This window comes from Pelodiscus sinensis, chromosome 4 (genome assembly GCF_049634645.1).
Source record: "Pelodiscus sinensis isolate JC-2024 chromosome 4, ASM4963464v1, whole genome shotgun sequence".
Lineage (NCBI taxonomy): Eukaryota > Metazoa > Chordata > Testudines > Trionychidae > Pelodiscus > Pelodiscus sinensis.
In genome coordinates, this window is record NC_134714.1 from 27,788,063 (window position 1) to 27,809,920 (window position 21,858).

The 21,858-nt window shown below is 39.9% G+C and overlaps 1 protein-coding gene across 2 annotated transcripts in view; it reads right to left on the reverse strand.

Annotated features, from left to right (window-relative positions):
- The window catches only part of LOC102460137 (protein TUNAR), a 40,290-nt gene extending 19,973 nt beyond the window's left edge, over nt 1-20,317 (reverse strand). The window contains exons 1-2 of one of the 2 annotated variants that reach the window (XM_075926036.1): nt 19,537-20,317; nt 9,987-10,247 (exon numbers count right to left, since the gene is read on the reverse strand). In XM_075926036.1, coding sequence (XP_075782151.1) covers nt 9,987-10,025 — 39 coding nt within the window. In that variant the 5' untranslated portion in view covers nt 10,026-10,247; nt 19,537-20,317. The remainder of the gene's footprint in view (nt 1-9,986; nt 10,248-19,536) is intronic. The other variant, XM_075926037.1, reaches the window with a different exon arrangement.
- Nucleotides 20,318-21,858: the final 1,541 nt, after the last annotated feature.

Below are 21,858 nucleotides of genomic sequence, written 5' to 3' on the forward strand. Positions count from 1 at the left end.
GACTACTCGATCAGCAAATGCTGATCAGGCAATCGAATAGGAATTCGACCAGTTGCTTTCCCCTAACCTTGCTGCCTCTATCAGAGAGAGGCAACAAGGGGAGAGAGCAGAAGCCAGTGCTCGGGGGAGCCAGCTTAAAAATCAGTTCCCACCGCACCATCTCTGCAGGGGCAGGGGAAGCAGAGGGCAGTAGGGAAAGAGCACAAGTGGGGATTAAAACATCCCTGCTCATACCGGTCCTGATGCCTGCCATGGGTGGCTCTTGTACATTTTGAAGGAAGAGACACAGTCCCTGCTGGTGCAGGCTCCCGCTGCCTCTCTTCCTTTGAAATGTACCAGAGCCGTCCATGGCTCGTGTACATTTCAAAGGGAGAGAGGCAACGGGAATGCCCTGGTCTCTCCCTTTGAAATATACAGGAATTGTGGGTGGCTCTTGTACATTTCAAAAGGAGAGTCACAGCAGGATAGTGAGTGCCCTCCTTATCAATTAATCAACTACTTTATTACCCGATTAGTCAAAATTGAACATCTATATATCCAGCTAGCTAACAAGTCTGCGGTTGTGAAAAGAGATATTAACAAACATAAAAATATCATTTTTCACAGATGCAGACTAACTTGCTGGCAAGTCTAAAAAATGCAACCAAAAAAGCCAAAGAAACAATAATAAAAAAGATAACAACATGCAAAACACCTTATTTGTGTTTCTATTTTGTTTAGGTCCAGTAAAAAATAGAGACAACTGTACATTATTTTTATTACTGTATCTGCAAGAAACCCCTACATAAATAAATTATTATGACTGGGCATGTATGTGTGAATAAGTATTATTATAATAATAAACACTCTGAAGCCATCAAAAATAAATTGATGTGAAAACCCATGTGCTGCAATTGCAGCTGCTGCATTGCCAAGCTCTCTATGCTGGAAATTTTATGGGTCCTCCCCAATCTATCACACCTTGACAAACCAAAGTAGTCTAGAAACCCTCACCATGGCACACAGGGTATGGAAGCCTTAACTTGCAGGCTGCCACACACACAACTTCCCCTCCTGTTCTGCACAATCCCATAATAGGTCTTAAGTGACAGGGGATTTGCATGGTTCCACTGTACCCAGGTGAATTTCACTCCAACTAAATCAGTCAATACAGGTGTTCAAGACATCACTTCTTGTTACTCTGCTTCACTTCTAGATTTTCATAGTTAAATCACATAGCAATCATACTACACAAAATATACTGGCCTAAATGCTATTCTCTGTGCACAGGTGAAACACCACTGAAGTCAATGAAGACTTTACTTTGGCTACGTCTAGACTGCAGCATATCCCCAGGATACCAGAGATATCCTGGAAAAGCAATACCACGTCCAAGGAGCATGTCTGCTTTTTTGGAACAATTTTTGAAAAAGCAGGCATGCTCTTTTGCCAACCCTGTAAACCTCATTTTATGAGAAAGAAGGGATGTGTCAAAAGAGGACTTTTTTCCCCAAAATTTGGCACGATGTAGACATGCCAAATTTTGGAAAAGCCTTTTTTGACAGTAAAACGGAAAAAGATACGCAATTTGCAAGTTTCTGTTTCCAATTTATCTTTGCAGTGTAGACCTAGTCTTTGTCCACTATATGCTAAAATGCATTCGAGAATTAACCATTGGGGGCAAGGGAATCCCTTGGGGAAAAGAAACGAGTTAATACAGTGCATAGTAAGATGTGGGATTTATGGACTCCCATAAGTAGGATCAGATAGGACTGACCAATGCTTCTTCTGTAAGTCCAACTGCACTAAGTAATGCTATACATCCTATGGGGTGTTTCCAGTAACAAGATATCCTGTAGTGCTCAAAAGCATGTATTTTAACACATATCAAAGAGGCTGTTAACAACTGTATATTAAGTATTGAAGTAACAATACTTTGTAATGGTTCCAAAGGAGCAGTTACAAGGTACACTGTCAAATGCTGCTGTGTTTAAAGAATGCATCCATCTGTACCAAGCACTTTGATGCAATGCGGAGCCTTTAATATGGGATGGCCTCACCTCTGAAACCCTGACGCATGGAAACAAAACAGAAAGGGCATCAGTGGAATGGATGACCTTTTGGCTACTGTTTTGATCTTCAATATATGGAGATAAGGAACAATATGTGTATATTTTTAGCAGCATGGAAGCAGCAATATACTGTAATACATTTCAAGCTGGGTATTCCATTAAAAATAATTATTTTTAGCATTTTTAAAGATATACTCTCAAAATCTCCTATTGCAGGCAATTTAACTATGTTTGGTTCTATAGCCTAGAGCTACTCTGAAAATTTGAACAAAATCCATTAACTGGTTTTTGATGTAGATACCCATGAAAAAGGTACATGGATCAGAATTGTAAATACACTGTCTTGATACTTGCAATCCAAGAATCAAACTTGGTCCTGATACAATTTTTCATCAGGGATAGTTTTTGACACTTTTACTCTGGGTTAGAGCCCTTTACTCCACAAATAGTCTCTCTGATTTTTATGGGACTGTATGTGAAATAAGATACTATCGAATCTGACTAAATGTGTCAGAATATCAAGAATGAAAAATACATAATTTTCTTTATTGATGTGGGCATGCAACATGAGGCATGTTTTATATTTACAGAGGTCATATTGGTTTGGCTGTCTCTCATATCATATCCATTCATGTGCTTTGTCTTTAAGGAGTAATCCTGGGACAGGTATTTTTCCAACCTGCTCTGTGGTAAAGATTAATACATAATTTAACTTCTCTGCAACCTTTTATTATCTTTAAAATCTAGTGTTCCAACAAACTTCCTCCAGGCCTCTTAACTTCTGATCTTTTAAAATAAGGTGTTATTGTTTATCTCAGTGGTGTGGCTGTTCTTCAGATTTCTTCTTATCCCACTTTACATCCATCTTGTAGCTAAACTGCTCAAGTCTGGTTCTATTTTCATCACTCAGGCTGAATGTTTTAGAATCTTTTCTAGAACCTTACAGACACCCTCTGAATGTTTTACAAAATTTAACTACATATGTCTTTCATAACCTCTGTTTGTGTAAGCAGGGTCTGAATCAATGCTTCCATTACAGCCGGCTGGGCCAAACCTACAGATCTGAACTTTCGATGATTGCAGCTCTTGGCCCAAAGCACATAAGAGAGACTCCTTATGGGGCCTATATTTAGCTTTATCATTGAAACAGTGAGGAGAAACAGGTTGAATCAGTCTTACAGATCTCACCCAGAGGAAATGTAGCCTGCTGACTCAAGAGTTGTGCCTTCCTCAAATTTGAGCTCACGAGGCTCTGGAAGTGGAACCTCTATCCATCCAAGTGTATTTACATTCCTAGTGTCTCTACTTTGTGCCAGGTTAAGCATAGACTTTCTTCTTTTGTATTCCCACAATAATTGCAGACTTTGCACTTAGAGTTAACACAATTTGTGACCCAACACCAGCCAAGCTGATTACAATGAGCAAAACACTCACTATTCTATCAGCTGAATATCTAACACATCAAAGCAAAGCAGGGGCATAAACACACCCAGGGTTTCTCTCCCATTCCAGCTGTCTGTAACGGAAGCATTGATTCAGACCCTGCTTACCTCAGTAAATATTATTATTTCCATTTTACAGCTGGGGAAACTGAGGCAATATTAAATGACTGGCCCAAAGTGACAAGGTGTGGTACTATTCAAGGGCAGAACAGGACACCAGTATCCCTATTTTTAGACATCACTAGCATTGTTTCAGAGAATAATAGTTCAGATCAAATATCTCTGCTTTGCAATATAATCACACTGTTAAAAGGAGCATTCTGGATTCAGAGCTTCCTTTATAGTCTCTTCCACAGTAAACTAACCAGGAATGGCAAAAGAAAATGATTGTTCTGTCAGTCCCATATCTCTACTGAATATTTCTCAGGAACAAAACACTCACATGCATTCAAAGGGTGTGGTTTCCAGCAAGAGCGTTACTTTTAATTAAATTGTCACCTCCTAATTCATTCCTGTCTAGTTAATGTGGATAAGACTAACACTCTCTGTGGTCTGTAGCTGAGTCACACATGCAGCTGTATCCTCATTCACTCGGGTAAGCACATCCCTTTACATTTTCAGGGACATATGCTGTGGAATTATTTCCAAAACACTGACATATTTACAGGGAACTTTTTTCTCCACAGATAAAATATTTTTATTGTGTAGCATTAAGACGATGTGGATTTTCTTCAGTCTTTGATGTATTTTTTGCCATCAGGTTGTTTTTAGTCATACCATGTTTTTTTCTTTTGATAAAGGGAAACAATCTGAAAGATTACCTTGGATAGAGGACTCTCAGTAGGGTTATTAGAAACATCTGTTATGTGCTATATTCTCTGTGTCACTATTTTGTGTACAAGCACTGTATTAATAATGACCTGTAAAAATTCCAGATAATAAATGAGCAGTTGTTTAATTGCACAACTGTTTGTTTCTTCTCTCTCACCCCCATAGTCCTCCTTCTTCACCCATAGTGATAAAATCTCCAATGTATAGTAAATCAGTTAGGGTATGTCTAAACTACCACCCTAGTTCGAACTAGGGTGGTAATGTAGGCAACCGGAGTTGCAAATGAAGCCCGGGATTTGAATTTCCCGGGCTTCATTTGCATATTGCCAGGCGCCGCCATTTTTAAATGTCCGCTAGTGCGGACTCCGTGCCCCGCGGCTACACGCGGCACGGACTAGGTAGTTCAGATTAGGCTTCCTATTCCGAACTACCGTTACTCCTCTTTGTCTATCTTGTCTATTTAAGACTGTAAATTCTTTGGGGGCAGGGACTGTTTCTTACTAGGTGTTTGTACAACTCCTAGCACAATGGAGTGCTGCTCTTGACTTGAGACTTTAGGCACAACTATATTAAAAATGGTAATGGTAACAATAACGCGTGTTTCCCACAGACCTAAAAGATATGTTCACTGTAATTCAGTACCAATTATAGTTCTTTAATGCAGATGATTTATTCGGTGATGATGTATTCAGTGAAGTCAACGCAAAAAAACTAAAGATAATCTTTCCTTGCAAAAAACCCTTTGGTCTGATTTGGAACAAACACATACATGTCAAAATATCAGAATTTACAGGGGGGGGAAAATTACAGTTTTCCAATCCAGAGATTGGGGTAACTTTGCATGCAGATTGTTTCCTGTCATACAAAAATAAGTTATAGCCTCATTATTTTTTGTCAGCTTTGTGGAAGAAATAGCTTTTTATGGGGACTTTATGGGTAAGGAGTGGTCTGGGAAAGGGACTCCATACATAGATTGTGTATGTGTTGTATTATTAAGTATATTCTTCAATAAAACAGCTGCAGAAAGGATACAAAATAGTTCCGATTTATACATAATAGTCCCATCCAATGAGTAATCCCACGAAAGTCCATGGAATCAATTACATGCATGGGGACTAATTGAAGTTATCATTGAAGAATCAGACCCACTTTGTTTACGATTCTAGATTTTGTCGACTTATGAATATACAGTGAGTCAGTGAGCTAAATACAGCCCTTGTGCCATGAAAGTGCCTTAAAGTAAATGGATGAAATGGCACTAGAGACAGTGTGTTCTAAATCTCAATTACAAACAGCAGCAAGTATCAGAACTTCAGAAAAAAATGAAAGGAAGATTTCACTGCTATGTACTCAAGCTTGTGTGTCAAAGTAGTGGATGTCCTCACTGCCCCCCACTATCCAGGACTGTCCGAGCCCTGAGCCTCCCACCCTCCGGCACCCTTTAAGGAGGGTGGGGAGGGCTAACACTCTTCCCCCCTCCCCCGATTCATATGGAAACATTGCTGGCTGTCCCCCTTGTCAGGGAGCGAGGGGAAAGTGCACAGTTTGCTGCATTCCTCCCTCTGGCTGGGGGACACAGAGGCAGATGTGCCTGCACCTGCCCCAGCTGGGAAAGACTCACCTTTCTCTGTCTGTGCCTCCTGGAGTTGTAACAATGATAGAGAGGATTCTCATTTGGCCCCAAACTGCGGTGTTGAGAGAGAACTAGCATAGTATTCTAGCTCCAGGCCAGCATGTATCCTGAACCCCTCATCCCTAGCCCCATCCCAGAGCAATGATTTAAATGAAGTATGTACATTTTTCATTTTATTTTTCAAAAACCAAATATTAATTGAGTTAAGGACCTGAGTAACGCCGAATGAAACTTCTAATTATACATATTGTATTTACTGTAGGAATAAAAAAGTAGTCCTGCTGAAGTATTAACTTTTGGTTTACGATACATTTTAAAAGTGCATTTCCGATATAGTCTATCATTTGATTTTTTTACCCAAAATTTTTACAGCATAACTGAATTCTGACTTTTTTTATGGTACTATTTGTATCCTGGAAATGTCCTACGCCTTGCTAGCTACAACCAAGTAATAATCATTTGTTTTATAATCAATATACTCCTGTAAGCCTGTAAAATAAAATGTGAAACAAGTATATGCTCTGTTTAATTTATGTCTATCAACGCACATACGTATTCTGTCCGCACCTATAACTATAATTATTGTTGTATTTCCGTACCCTATGGATAAAATATATGCAAGTGTCTAGTGAACAGCTAATTATTATCATAAATAAGAAACAAATATATTTAACCTACTGGAAAACTTGTAGAACTTACTTATGTTTAATATTACCATGTTTACAGTGACTGTATTTCCAAAAGAGAAAACAGGACAGTCCTAGCCCCTTCCCCTGCCCCCCTGTGAGACTGTCACCAGAACCTTGCCCTCCCTGCATGAGGTGGTCACCCATCGCTGGAACCCTGCCCTCTCTCTTGCTGGAATACTATCTCTCCTCCCCTGCCCCACATCTGCCTCAGATCTGCCAGAGGTTGGTATCTCCACTCATCTCCTCCCTGCACACTCCTCCAAGCCACCCCCCACTTTTTTGATTAAAGTAGGCATTTCTCCTGTTTGCTCTTGCCAACAGAATAAGTCAGCAAAAGAAAATGAGACAAATGCCTCCTTATGAAAAAAAAAATGGGACAGCCAGGACAGGGCTTAAAAAAGGGACTGACCTGGCCAAAACAGGATGCATGTCACCCTAACCATGTTCTTATAAAGATCTCAGGATTGCAATGGGAATCCCTAATAATCCTCACTAACATCTTCAAAAGTGTCACTACAATAAATAAGGCAGTTAATGATTCAAATCAGAAAGCTTTTTGCTCATAATTTTAGACCTATAATAATAGTAAATTTTATTGACTATAATCAATACTTCATTGAAAAAAAGAAAGTTGAAAATCTTATGCTCAAAGCTTAATAATTTTGGTGCCATGACAATCAAAGAGGCTAATCTTACAAAACTTTTACTGATTTACTCACAAGTTGTCTCACTGATTAGAGTGGAATTGTAGTCATAAGTAAGAATTTGTCAGAGTACACCCATATTTAGAATCCAGTCCTGCAACCTTTGTTCACATGAGTAGTTATGGGACCACTTGTATATATAAGAATTTCTTGCAAGACTGAGGAGTGGAAGATAGAGCATAGCAGTTGCATTTTCCAGTTTTAAACAATTTCTTAGTTATGACTCCTGTCCTCATTACATTTTAAATGGTAAAATATAGGAAAATCCACTTCATTGTATGAGTATTTTTTGGCCCAGCCCTTGCTCCTATGATCAATTCAAGCTTTCTTAAGCACTCAGACCTCATGAATATGGTCTCATAAGTTGGTCTGCTTCCATTTGTGATCATTCGAATGAGTGATAATTATGGGGTCTTTCTGAAACACACCATGTAAAATTCTTTCTCATAAAACATGTCGTCAAGATCTGTCTTAAAATTTGATCCAAAATGAAGAAGGGAGCGTTTCTCTGTATTGGTGAGAGTTGGTATATCTTTCCGATTTTTAAGTCTTTAGCCTTTTTCATAGCTATCTTGGTGTGCGATATGATATGGCCTGGCCTGGCCTGGATTGGCTCTTTGGAGCCTTTCTGACTTTTAGGACTTATCTACATCAAAGGAAGATTGCTGCTGTCGTGATCAATCTTCTGGAGTTCAATTTAGCAAGTCTTGTTAAAACTCAATTGAACTCAGAGGGCACTCCTGCCGGCAGCCGGCACTCTTCCTTTTGCAAGGATTAAGGGAAGCCAATGGGAGTGTTTGTTCCCATCAGCCTCCTGCTGTGGGGACCCCACCAACCTCAGCTTATGGTAAACTGACTCCAGCTACGAATTCTATGTATTCAACCTAGCTGGAGTTGTGTACCTTAAGCCAAGCTGCAGGCTCTAGTGTAGACCTAGCCCCAGAGCTGTTGCTAGGAAACATCCCCTCCATTCCAGTTATATTGTGGAGTCACATGAAATCTGCCAAGCACATCCACTAGGGATGTAAAATCCCAGTTAATCAGTTAACTGGTTAAACTTTAGGAGCAGACGGTCTGATGGTCGGGGGGCTGCTCCGGAGAGGCTGGCGTGCTATCCCTGGGATCCTGCTTAATTGGTTAACCTGTTAACTGGGATTAAGCAGGATCCCAGGGGGAGCACTCCAGCCTCTACGGAGCAGCCCCCAGACCATCAGACTGTCTGCTCCTGGCCTCCCCATGTGTGGGACTACCACTTCTCCCCCCTTCCCCTCCACACACACGGAGCGTCTAGTTCTCAACTTCTATGGGGCTGGAACAGCCCTCCACCTGAGGCAGGGCACGGGCAGGGGGCTGCTTCTGGGTACCTGTTAACAGGTTACCCATTCACAGCTCTAACATCCACTAATGGTCCAATCCTATTCCCATTGAAATCAAGTGTTGGCTTTTGTTTATTTGTTTGCTTTTTGTTTGTTTGTTTTGCTATTAATTTAAATGAGAGCAGCGTGAGATCCTTTATACAGTTCACTCCTCAGGATGTAGCACTCATCTTTCCCAAACCTCAGTGGCAACCAGTGTGGAGAAGGACGGAGCATGTTCCTTACACAACATACTTCAGGGAAATAACGTTGCCCTTGAGTACTTTCACCTCTTAATCTTGTCCTGATTTTCAGAACGAAGACCCAAGAGGACTGTGTTCTGCAAAGAACTGCACTGCACTTCATTTCCCAGCCATTGTGATTTCTGCTCTGCTTGGTGATTTCTTGACTGTAACATTATTATCAGGTCAATAGCTGATTAGTAGCACCAGCATGCAGTCCTCTAGTGCCTTCCACCTAAGGATCTCAAAGCATTTTACAATTGTAGATGATGTATAAGAAGCAATGGGTATCCATTTGAAATCAGCCTCAAGAATCTCATTAACACATGACAAAAATAATTTGCTCTGAAACAATTTGCACATAGAGCTTTTCTATTAATTTTTCAACAGTAATTTTATAAAACTAGTCAAGCAGCTGATTTCTGACCTTCTGAAATGTTTAAAAGCACAGCATTTCTACATCCCCCATATATTAATCCCAGCTTCTCCGTATGCACAATTGTGCACTTTACATTTCTTTGCCCACAGGGAAGAAAAGGAGGAGAATCTATCATTTCTACAATCTTGCATTTAAAAAATATCATTTGTTTGAAGACCCTGCTATAGCTTTTATTTACTTATTTAATACTTGTTAGAAATTAGTATGTAGTTTTCGTGTTTTTTCTTTTAGCTTCTGTTTTTATCTTCTAGCTGTCAGTACTGTATAATCAAACACAGCTGAAGTACTGGAAAAAATATGTACATTTCACCCTGCACAAACACCCCATACCCTGACAAATGTCAACAAGTATTCTTAAATAACAATTTTAGTCTGGAAATTTTTACAAACAAACAAATCTCTTGAAACCCATCACAAAGCACAAATGACAATATACACACTTGGCCATCGAAAAAAAGTTAGTGAGAACTGCAGTAATGATCAGGATCTCTAGTCCTGGAAACAATCAGGCTATAAAACATTCTTTTGGTTTGTTTTAACTTTTGTTCTTAACTCCCAGCATCCCAAGAATGTTACTGGTAAGGAAGGAAAAGGCCTTACCATGCAGTGCATCAGGAGGAGAAGAGAAGCACATAGCATGCTGCAGAGATTAAGCTCAGCATGGCGTTCAGATATCCTTTGCAACTGAAGAAGATTGTCCGACCCATTCGTCCTAATAAAGTGGACAAGTTTTCTCTAGGCTTGACTTTTTCACCACAAGTCAGATCCTTAAAGTGCATTATATTTTCTTCTTCAGGAGATATATTTCCTCCAGTTAAGTTTCAGCTCAGCAATGCCATTTTCAATCAGCTCTGAGAAGTTCTTCATTCCCAGATATGTGGTGTCAGAGGGATTCCAAAGAAAATCAAAGAAAGAAAAGGGGGAGGAAGGGAGGAAAAGAAAGAAAACACCTTACTGAAGCCCTGACATTACTATGCAAAGAAAAAACCAAAGTACTTTCCCTCTCTATATACATGTTTCACAGTAAACAGTATGATCTATCTGATGTAGGGTGAGTTGGCTATTGTATAAAAAACCAAACCAAACTTTCCTAAGCCCCACATGATATAGTTTCATTATTTCTGCACTACCAAACAACCCTTGCAATCTTTAGGAGTCTTTGTAACCCCCTTACCAAGAGAGCAGCTATCACATTTCTTTCCCAAGTAGGCTAGTTATTAGAAATTCCAGATTAGCTTTGAAGAACTCTGGCAAAAATAAATACATAAAATCAAGTCAATACATTAGGTACACAAGCAGAGCCCCTAAAGATGAGGAGAGTTTAGGAGACACATTGCCTGAGATTCCATGGGCATGCAGGAATTTGAGTGGGATTCTGAGCCACCCTTAGCCTCCCACCTTCTCTTTGGCAGCAGCTTGGGCTTCCCCTGCATCTTCTGCAGAGCATATTAATTGATTCTAGTTGCTCAGCAACTAAGTCTGGGGAGTCACACTGACACCTTCAGCACAGCCTCAGCACTGGCAGCACTCAGAGGAAGAGCCAAGAGGGTATGTTCTCTCGCTCCCTCCTATCTCCACCTCTCCGCACTTGTGTGTTCAGTTGTCCTGAAGGAAAGCTTGACAAATTTCTGCACTGAAAAGGAAAAAGCCCACATAAGGGGGAGAGGATGCCCTTCTTCCTTTCATGCTGCTCAGCTGAATAGCCCTGCTTCAAGCTGATAGGAATCCCATTTGCAGCAGTAGTGCTATGTCTTTACAACCCCAAGCGGGGGCTGTATGGACAGGGGCATGTCAGGTCAGGAGGGCTGGGGAGAGAGGGGTGAACTGGGACCGGAGGGAGAAAGGAGTAGCTAAATTACAATCCCCAATGAAAAGCAAAGCTGAATTAATCCTCTGCCTCTATCTGCATGTTGCACATCTTTTAGTTCAAAATACGCAATCCTATTCACCATCCAAACAGTGACAGCTGAGGCTATGCTCCTGCAATCACATTCATTGGACAGTATTGTGATCCCCAATCACTGGCACCATATGGTACATTTACAACACTCTTCACAAGAGCTTGTGAATTAAGACAGAGTTTGCAGTTCTCTGGATGTATTTCGATAGTCTAAATTTCAGAGCTGTCCAACTTCATTCTGTCACCAATGTATTCACTCTTCTGGTTAAGTTGATCAAAACTTCACAAGCAAACTGACTCATAGATTTTTAAAAAAGCACAAGTACTTTCCCAGGGTATGTCTACACTACCCTCCTAGTTCGAACTAGGAGGGTAATGTATGCATACCGCACTTGCTAATGAAGCCCGGGATTTGAATTTCCCGGGCTTCATTAGCATAAGCGGGGAGCCGCCATTTTTAAATCCCCGCTGCTTCGAACCCCGTGTAGCGCGGCTACACGGGGCTCGAACTAGGTAGTTCGGACTAGGGTGCCTATTCCGAACTACCGGTACACCTCGTTTCACGAGGAGTAACGGTAGTTCGGAATAGGACCCTAGTCCGAACTACCTAGTTCGAGCCCCGTGTAGCCGCGCTACACGGGGTTCGAAGCAGCGGGGATTTAAAAATGGCGGCTCCCCGCTTATGCTAATGAAGCCCGGGAAATTCAAATCCCGGGCTTCATTAGCAAGTGCGGTATGCATACATTACCCCGCTAGTTCGAACTAGCGGGGTAGTGTAGACATACCCCCAGTAATTTTTGAGCATTAAGTCAGTGGTACTGGATAATTCAATGACTAGTAAAGAAAGTTGCCATTTAGGGGTCATTCCAGCAGCTACTCTTTTTGAAGGATTACCATTGTTTTCAATGTGGCAGCAGGACTGTATCCTTAATATGGAAGGCCAAAATTCAGCATGAGACCAATGAGTATGAGATAAAAGGGACATTGATACTAGGGTGACTATTACAGTACTACACAAATTATCAAAGGCAGCTAGACAGGGCCTGATAAGAGTCCATTGAAATCATAGGAGTCTTTCTATTTACTTCAATGACTTTTACACTAGGGCCACAGTGTAAAAGAACCATGCAATGATTAAAAAAATTGTTACAAACAAATGTGTTGAACAATCAAATTGGAGAAACCATGAGGTCCTTACTCAGCCGATGGCAGTTATTCATGCCTTACTTGAGAAAAATTCCATTGTCTGACTATGGACCGAGAAAACACAAAATGGTCTTGGCCCACTCACATAGGCATAATAAGCCCCATCAAATTCTAAGCTAGGTGTGTTATGTGTGATGTTAACTAGATCAGCTATTTATTTTGGTTAAAGTGACAGAATAAGGAAGAACAGGGTCTTAAGCACTATACAACCTCATAAATTGGAAAGCTACCACATGTATCCTGTTTTGTGCTTCATAAAGCACTGACTATTTGGTGGTGAGGGGACAAAGCCACACTATAAAGAGCAGCGAGGTTTGTGCCAGTGAACTGGAAAAGGTGGAGCCTCTACTATGCTGGGAGATTTTTCATACCTCCTAGCATTCTCTCTGCCTACCTCTGAGCCCTCTGTTTCAGCTTTTGAAATGGTGTAACCCAAACTGAACACTGTGCCACCTAAGGACCGCTGATTTATGTAATCAGTTCCACATTATTCATTTATCATGGCACCTCTCTTTTTGACATCTCAGTTTCTGATAGTACCTCATCTTTATTACCAGATAAGAGTAAGTCTGCCTGCATAGATATTCTGTAGTGGTGGTTGATGAAAATAGATCATTAACCTTTTCAGAAACTTCCATAGGTTCTGAAATTGCTTCTTGTCCTTCACCCCCTTGATATATACACTACCATCAATGAAAGAACTACACTGCTATAGGGCAGATTTTCCATCTATCGCCCAAGGGTCTCTTTCTTATAATCCAAAAAGATCATACAGCCATACAGAAAATGTAGTGGGAAAGGAGTTAGGGTTGGTAGCAAGTGCATATCGGGGGTGCATGTGTAGGCATTGAAAGGTCGTTTAATGAGATAATCTCTTCAACAAAATAATCCATTGAATGGACGAACATGAGAACCAGAGAAAACCATGAGATCCATTGCCAGGCAGGGATGCTATTATGTTGATCCTGCTTATCATGCCACTTTCTTTTCAGAAAGAAACCAGAAGTTTGTACAGAGGGAAAAGAGGCAGAGATGGAGAAGTGATGGCACAATGTGTGATAAAAAAAATTAAACCAATCTTTACTGTGAGCCTGTATAATGATTTTTGAAGTTCCGCAGAGGCTTTCGTGCTAAAACCTCAAAACTACAGATGGGGCAAATAGTGCATGGTCAGGTTGAAAAATATAGCAAAGTATAGAGAGGAGGAAGAGAAAACATGTGCCGAGGGATCCAGGAAATTCCTAATGATTTCAATCCAAGGAACTGACACAGCTGGAGAGGTCTCTCTGACTGCTTTGTGCACATAAATCACTGGGCATGCATGAGAGTAACTCAGTATATACAGCACATATAATAGCTTTTGGCAATCGCTATTAGTTATCATTTGTGATTTTTCTTTAACAAGATTCAAAAAAGAACTAGATAAATTCATGGAGGTTAGGTCCATCAATGGCTATTAGCCAGGATGGGTAGGAATGGTGTCCTGTTTGTCAGGGGCTGGAAATGGATAGCAGGAGAGGGATCACTTGGGGTACGTCTAAACTACATGTTTCCATCGACGGAGCCATGTAGATTAGTGTACTCAAAAAAGGGAAATGAAGCGGCGATTTAAATAATCGCTGCTTCATTTACATCAAAATGGCTGCCGCACTGTGCCGATCAGCTGTTTGGCGGCACAGTGCGGTAGTCTGGACGCTCCGTGGTCGACAAGGGAAGCCCTTGTCAACCGCCCTGGTAAAGCTAGTTCCACGAGGCATAACGGGGCAGTCGACAAGGGATTCCCTTGTCAACCGCGGAGCGTCCAGACTACAGCGCTGTGCCGCCAAACAGCTGATCGGCACAGCGCGGCAGCCATTTTGATGGAAATGAAGCGGCGATTGTTTAAATCGCCGCTTCATTTCCCTGTGTCTAGAAACCTCATCTACATGGCTCCGTCGACGGAGCCATGTAGTCTAGACATACCCTTGATGATTACCTGTTTCTATTCACTCCCTCTGAGGTATCTGGCATTCGCCACTGTCAGCAGACAGTATACTGGGCTAGATGGACCTTTGGTCTGACCCAGGATGGCCATACTTATGTTCTTATTATCATTTACTCACATATGTGTTACCCAGTTACATTATGTATTTATCTGTTTTTAGTGCAGACAGTGAGCTCCTTGGGAACAATGACAATATACTGCTGGTATATCAATGTGCCTTGCACTTTATTTTATTTCTGTACAGTGAAATACATTCTTTTTATAATAGGAAGCGGATTTCAAGTGGAATGCTAACTTTCTGCACAAGGGCACCGGCCGTCAAAAGTACCAAGGAAGGGCAGCAGAAAGACAAAGCAATACATAAAAGGAAACAAGGCAACAACTGGTGATTCTAGTTGGGCATACAAAGCTTCAGATTATTAGAAAAAACCTCAGCATGAAAAGACAAGAGATGTCAATGTTCATATAACATTTAGAAAATGCAAAGCACTACAAATAAAATTTAATGCCATCCAAAGTGCCAGCACAACCACTTAAGTTCCACATCAAACCTCAAAAAAGGTCTGCATAGATCTTGAATTTCACTGGCTATATGTGCTAAGTGTTATTATGCATAGAGAAGCCCTAGATAAATATATGCTTTGTTTCCTATTCCACTTTTAGTTTGTCCCCCCCATCTCCACTTTCTATCCTTTCTAAAGCATCATTGCCACCTCTGACAATTACCATTACTGGGTCCCCATTCACAGAGAGATATAACTTCACTCCAGATTTCCTCCAAGCATCATGCCAGTAGCACCCAGGCCTGATATGAGTCATGTGACAGGAGAAAGCTGAACATGTCAACCCCTAGCCCGTCCTCCAATTCCATCTGTGCCCCGGCCCTGCCACATTCCTGTTTGGCCTTAGCAGCAGTTCCTAGAATACAAAAAGATTAACCCTCATTCTAACTATCGTAAGATTTAAATACATTAAACCAGTACTTCGCCACTTGTAAATTTCAGTCTTGTTAAAACAGTAATTATTTCTCACTCCCTGAATTTCCTGTTTAAAGACAATAGCATTTGTAGAATGTTCGAAAGGATGTCAAGAGCATGGAAATCATTAGGTATTAAATAATGCATGCAACTTACAACACATGTTGAATTTTAACTAAAAGTAAGTGAAACAATTAATCCATACATCAGAAGTTGTCTGGAAATGTTTCTAGCTTTGACCTTTCAATATCCCACAGCTCTATTACTATTCAGTCTATTGCAGTAAAACATGCCAAGTTGATTTTTTGCCTTTTTAGTTTAAATACTATATAACATGCATGGGAATTTCCATTTCAGGGACTTCATTTCCAGATTGCAATCTGCAATTCAAAGGAAAATCTCTAACTATGTGAAAAAGTCGTTATATTTTTTAAAATTAAATATATTGGAAAAAATGTACATGTCATATCTACTTATGGCATACATGGTTTTCACAACAATCTAAAAATAATTGACTTTGTTTTGAATATATGTTCGATAAAATATTACACAATACCTTTACATTTAGCAAAAATAATAAAAGAATTTTACAAAGCAAGTATCTGTACATGCATATTGTAACAAGTTAGATTCTTCTTTCACTTATGCCATTGTACAAAAAGAAATGTGATTTCATCAGGTTAAAACTGGTGCAAATCAGAGGAGAATTAGGTTGGTAAAATGCAAAGCATTATGAATTTGGTTGTCGTTTTCCTGCCTATTTTTAGGGCCATGCTCTTGTTTCCTTTAAGTAAATGCTAATGCACTGAAGCTGGCAAAGTAGCTTTTATAATAAAAGATTTTAAAAAAGTCTGCAGCTGAAGACTGTAAATTAAATGGTCTTACTTTTACCTTTGTCACTTTAATCTAAAATATAGTTGTATTTTGTCTGACTCTAATCTTACTTGCCTGGACTTTACACTGGTATTGTCTTTAGAGAACTCATTTCTGATTTACACCAGTGTAACTGGAAGCAAAAACAGGTTTCTTTGGTTAGATTCTGCTCTTACTTAAACTAGTATAAAACTGCAATTTTCCCATTGCTTTAATGAAGATATTTTGGATTCCTACTAGTGTGAGTAATAGCAGAAGTTAGCATATACAGTAACTGTATCCCAGTACACAGATACCAGAATATCTCGCTATGTTATAGGCACATCACATACAATAAATATACTAAATTTTTTTCTTTGGAAAGAAAATCCTTGTTTCAAAAACACTTCCAAAATACATCAGTGGACTACTGCTAACACCTCACTTTCAATTTCAGCAGATTTAAAAGTGACATCTTATGCTAAAATGCAATTTATTATAACAAAATTGGTTTTTCTAAGCCAAATTAAACTTCTGAACCTAAAGGAGGGATCTGACTGCTTCCATTGAAGACAAAATTCTTATTGGACTTCCAGACTTGGGCCCTTTTTCTTTTATTAGTTGTATTCTTTTCGTACAAAAGTGCTTGGCATATTACACCAAATGAAGAAAGAACGAATTATGTGTTTCGTATTGCTTACATAAACAGATATAATTTGTATGTTAAAACACCATAGGACTTTAAGATATCATTTCAGTGGCCTAAGAAATGAAATGATGTATTTGCACATTCTCTATTTATAGCTGAAGCTCATCAGAAAAAAAAAACAGTAATCTTGCTGTACAGCTGTATAATAAAACAGGACATGTAATGCATGAAATCGCTGAATTTGAAGTGCTCTTCTGCCCGAAATCCTTTTCTTCAGAAGCATATTCACAGTAGGTAAAGAAAAGCTTTCAAGTAAGTTAAGCAGAGCAACAGTTATTGCTGGTGAATAAATACTCAACATTGGTTTTGATCTGGTATATACCCATTGGGAAAAAAAACATTACAGTATGTTAAAGAAGGATTAAACATCAGCTAAATTAGTCCTATTAAAGTTTAGTTACGCTCTCTGTTGTGCATGAAATGACGTTGCTATTTAATCACATAAGCAAAAGGACAGGCAAATAATGTATCTTTTTCATATTTATTTATAAGCAATTGTGGTCTTTTTAAAAAGGAAAAATTTCCTTTACTAGGTATCCTCCAAGCATTGGGAAAAGTAACAGAAAATGATATGTTCATATAATTCAAGCGGAATTTTCCTTGATAAACTGGGGCCTCAATATTAGTATTTTTGGTTGCTGCTTTATAAATTCTTTGCAGGGCCGAATACCTACTATTAGCCAAAATACTCTTAAAGATTATTAAACACTTTAAAGAAAGGGGTAAGTGCATTGCATGAAATGGTAGTAGAAAAAGAGTGCACTTTGAGAGATGGGGTATAAGACAAATTTTTAACAATTTAACTATTCCTTTCCTAACTTTCCTTTTCAATACTTTTTTTAAACAACGACAACATAGCTATACTCTTTTGCTTCAGAAAAGCAAGGCTCATCAGGCAATTAGTTAATGCCTGCAGATTGGTTTTTGCCAATAGCAGAGGCACCCTTATGAGCAGTCCTTTGCTGAAAGTCATTCAAAACAAATCCTCCATTCTAAACTTTACAGCAAATGAACCTGAATTGTTGTAAAAATTGATTTGAAGTACTTTATGGATCTCTTCTGAGACCAGTCTAATTTGCAAAGTTTTTCAAATGAGTAATGAGCAGGGATTCACTCAGTGACCCACTCAGAGCCAACAAATACACACTGTTCCCATGACATTAATGGTATCCTTTATTTTTTTAAAAGACAAGAAAGAAGAAAAAAATGCACACCTATTTTCTGAATATTCTCTTTTGCCTCTCTTTCTTTTCAGTCTGACTCCTTTAGTCTCCTTTAATAATTTAACCACTGCATATGCACATCAAATCATTTCTGGTTTAATATCTCAATCCTTTTCATGGATTGATCCGCAACTGAGATTTTAACAAAAGGTGTTTCCTATGTTCTTATGCTAAATTATTATGCAGGGGAAAAGTGACAATAGTTGTGCCTTCCATCAATTATACATCTAATTATTCATAGATTTTTATTTGTAATTATTCTCTGCCAGCATGCTTAGTTTTAATTATTATAACCAAATTGGAAAGCACAGTTTAAAATAATTGCTTTCTGCAGACAAGCATAATTACTCCCTTTTTAAAAAAGTATGAATATTAATAATGCAATCCAATACTGCCTTCTTTAATAGACCTTCCTATATAAAGAAATCCATCCTAAGATATTCCCCATTAACAACAATAATTGCTTTAAAAGCTAGTAGATATTATCAGATGACAAGGTAACCATGTTAATTAAGAGAAAGCTTGCCAAGCAATTGATTTATGACCAAAGAGATATATTTTTAAATGTGATAACCATATCTTTTCTATTAAAGGAGAAGAAACTGCATGTTCCATCTTTAGAAGAGCTTCAGTGACAATATTTAAAGACAAGAACTGACCTTTCAAGTAAGAAAAAAAAGGATTATCTTTCTTGATGACATTTTCAGTAAAGGGCTAGGAACCCCCCTGCTTACTAAAATATTTCTGCAAGCTGAAACATGAAAGGAGTTGCAGAACTTCTGGTAAATTAAAGGGACAAGGAAGTGCAGTTTACAAAACAATTTACTCAGTAGAGCTATTCAATCAAAAACATCTGAAGAAAAGCTTTAGCAGAAAGCCACATCTACATAGGTTATTAGTTCTATCAAATGGATCAATATTGTTTTAATCAGAGAGTAACAAACAGAGTGATAAATAGCTACAAGTATATATGTGATGGGAAAAGATTTAGGCATGGGTTCTTGACTAGCTAAGACCACTTAAATAAAGCTACTCTTGTTACAATATAAAAAAGAATGCAGATCTTTAGTAGCTTTATCAGGTAGGGGTTTCTTTCCATATTCTTGAATAAGATAATAATATAGCAAAAGAAATTTTACAACCTACAGGTAGTGGTTTTATATCCTGACCAATAGATGATGACAACATGTAAAGTACTGCTGCATATTTAAGCATTCAAATAACACAAAGTCTGCCTCGGTATGGGACACATTTTTCTGCTCAAACTCATACATTAAAACAGAATCCCATAAAACTTACCTATTTGTCTTATATGGAGAGCAAAGTTTTCAGGGCTTTCCCTCTCATAGCAGTCAGCTACTGGAATTTAGCTTACATGGAAATAATTACATTCTTCCATCCCTTATCTTCTTCCCTAGATGAGAGCTGTTGATGATGCCTGCAGTCTTGTTAGAATATTATTGTAATCCATTTAAGCTCCCGGAGATTGTTCAGGTAACCAAGACAAAATACAGACATTGCCATCAGGCTCAGGAGCAGCTTAGCATTTTCCTTGCAGTTTGTCTCTTCCTTTTTCAATCCTGCATTTTACATATACCTCAAAACTGGCTGTAGTTCAGGCTTTGCTATTTATACAGCACTCTGTGTGCTGCTTGATTTGAAAAGAAAGGAGTAAATGAAAGTGAAGGCTACCGAAATGAAAATGCTTTTACGTGTTTAGCCTTTCCCAAATGACAAGGTTATCATTTTAGGAGCAGACAACAGTTTAAAATTATGATTTAAATGGCTAGAGAAGCAGTAAGGAATGAAGAAGATACAAGTAGCAGCCCAGGAAGCAGCAGGCAAGAATGGGTGTCTTGTGATTGCTTTGAGTTAATACTCCTCAGGGGGAGATAAAAAAAAGCATGAATACAGCAAAATCTGTCTTACAAAGTAAAAATCTGTTGGATCTGCTAGGCTCTTCTGGCAAAGTAATACAGTATGTGTACTTACTCAGTCAATTCTAGCATTATAGCCAGCGTGCAAAGAATTCTATTAGATTATCAGCTTTGCTCTTGTTGCAAATACCATTGGTAGAAAGAGAGGGACAGGGAAACTCAGGCTTTATATAACATACTGAGCTTCATCCTGCTCCCACTGAAGAAGTGAGGCTTGGTCTATGCTACAGCAGAAGGTCGAATTAAGATACACAACTCCAGCTATGTTAATTAGATAGCTGGAGTCGATGTATCTTAAATCACATTTCCTTGCCATCCACATAATGGGAGGTCGACAAGAGCAAACACTCCCATCGGCGTCTCTTGCTCCTTATGAGAAACAGAAGTGCAGGCGCTAACGGGGTCCCCTCTAAGTTCAATTTAGCAGGTCATCACTTGAATCCTCACGCTGCTTGCTCTCCATTCCCCCATCCCCCCACCCCGCCCATGACAGATGCCACAGGGGAAGATTGTCCCTGCCGGCCTTCATGGGAGAAACATTTTACATGTCTTGTATTTTCTGAGTTTGTTTTTTTTTACCGGACGGGGGCCAGAAATAATGGACTGTCCGGGCAAAAACCAGATACCTGGCAACCCTACTGACCCAAGATTCCCAAGCTGCTAGCCACGTAGGAGCTGCTGGGACTACCATTGGTGGTGTACCCTAGGGCAAGGGAGGATGTCCCTGGGATCCAACTACATCCAAAGGGGGGAATAGGAAACAGCCCAGGAACAGCCAATTCTAGTCTGGCTGCATTCTTGCCTGAATCCAGGTCAGTGATTTATGACTGGATTCACCGCTGGCCACTCTGCCACTGTTAGAGCCCTGATCTGGGACCCAATGAAATAGGTTAGGCCTGGATCCCACTGCCCTCCTGCTACCAACCTGTTGAGGCAACAGCCTTCCCACCTAAGGCCGGGGGCCTGTGTTGGTCTACTTTCTGCGAAGGCTAGGACCCTAGACTAGTTTCTGTGTTGCCCTGCTTGACAGCACAGAACATTAGACCTTTGACTGTCTGGTGCTTTGCCCTGTTTGAGGCCTGAGTTCCAAGACTGTTCTGCCCTGCTTGAGGGCCAGAGTCAACTGTTTGGAGCTCTATCCTGGCTGAGGTCTTGAGCTCAGAGGCTGACTATTGTCCATCTCACTCAGATGGTTAGTGTTAAGCAAATGAAACTCAAAGGCCTTAAAAGCCTGATCCAAATCCCATCAAAGTCAATGGACATTGATGGGGTTTGCACCAGGATCTCTGGTAGCTTGTTCTGGTGTCCCTGTGTCATCATACAGTGCTAGGACACAGCAAACTGCCCATTGCTGCCCTAAAATGCTTGCACCAGCACTCCTCCTTTCTCCTTCTCCCTGTTTTGCTCTGTCCTTCCAGGAACACAGGAAGGCTACGTCTACACTGGCCCCTTTTCCGGAAGGGGCATGTAAATTTCACCAGTCGTCGTAGGGAAATCCGCGGGGGATTTAAATATCCCCCGCGGCATTTAAATAAAAATGTCCGCCGCTTTTTTCCGGCTTTTAAAAAAGCCGGAAAAGAGCGTCTACACTGGCCCCGATCCTCCGGAAAAAGTGCCCTTTTCCGGAGGGTCTTATTCCTACTTTGAAGGACACTTTTTCCAGAGGATCGGGGCCAGTGTAGAC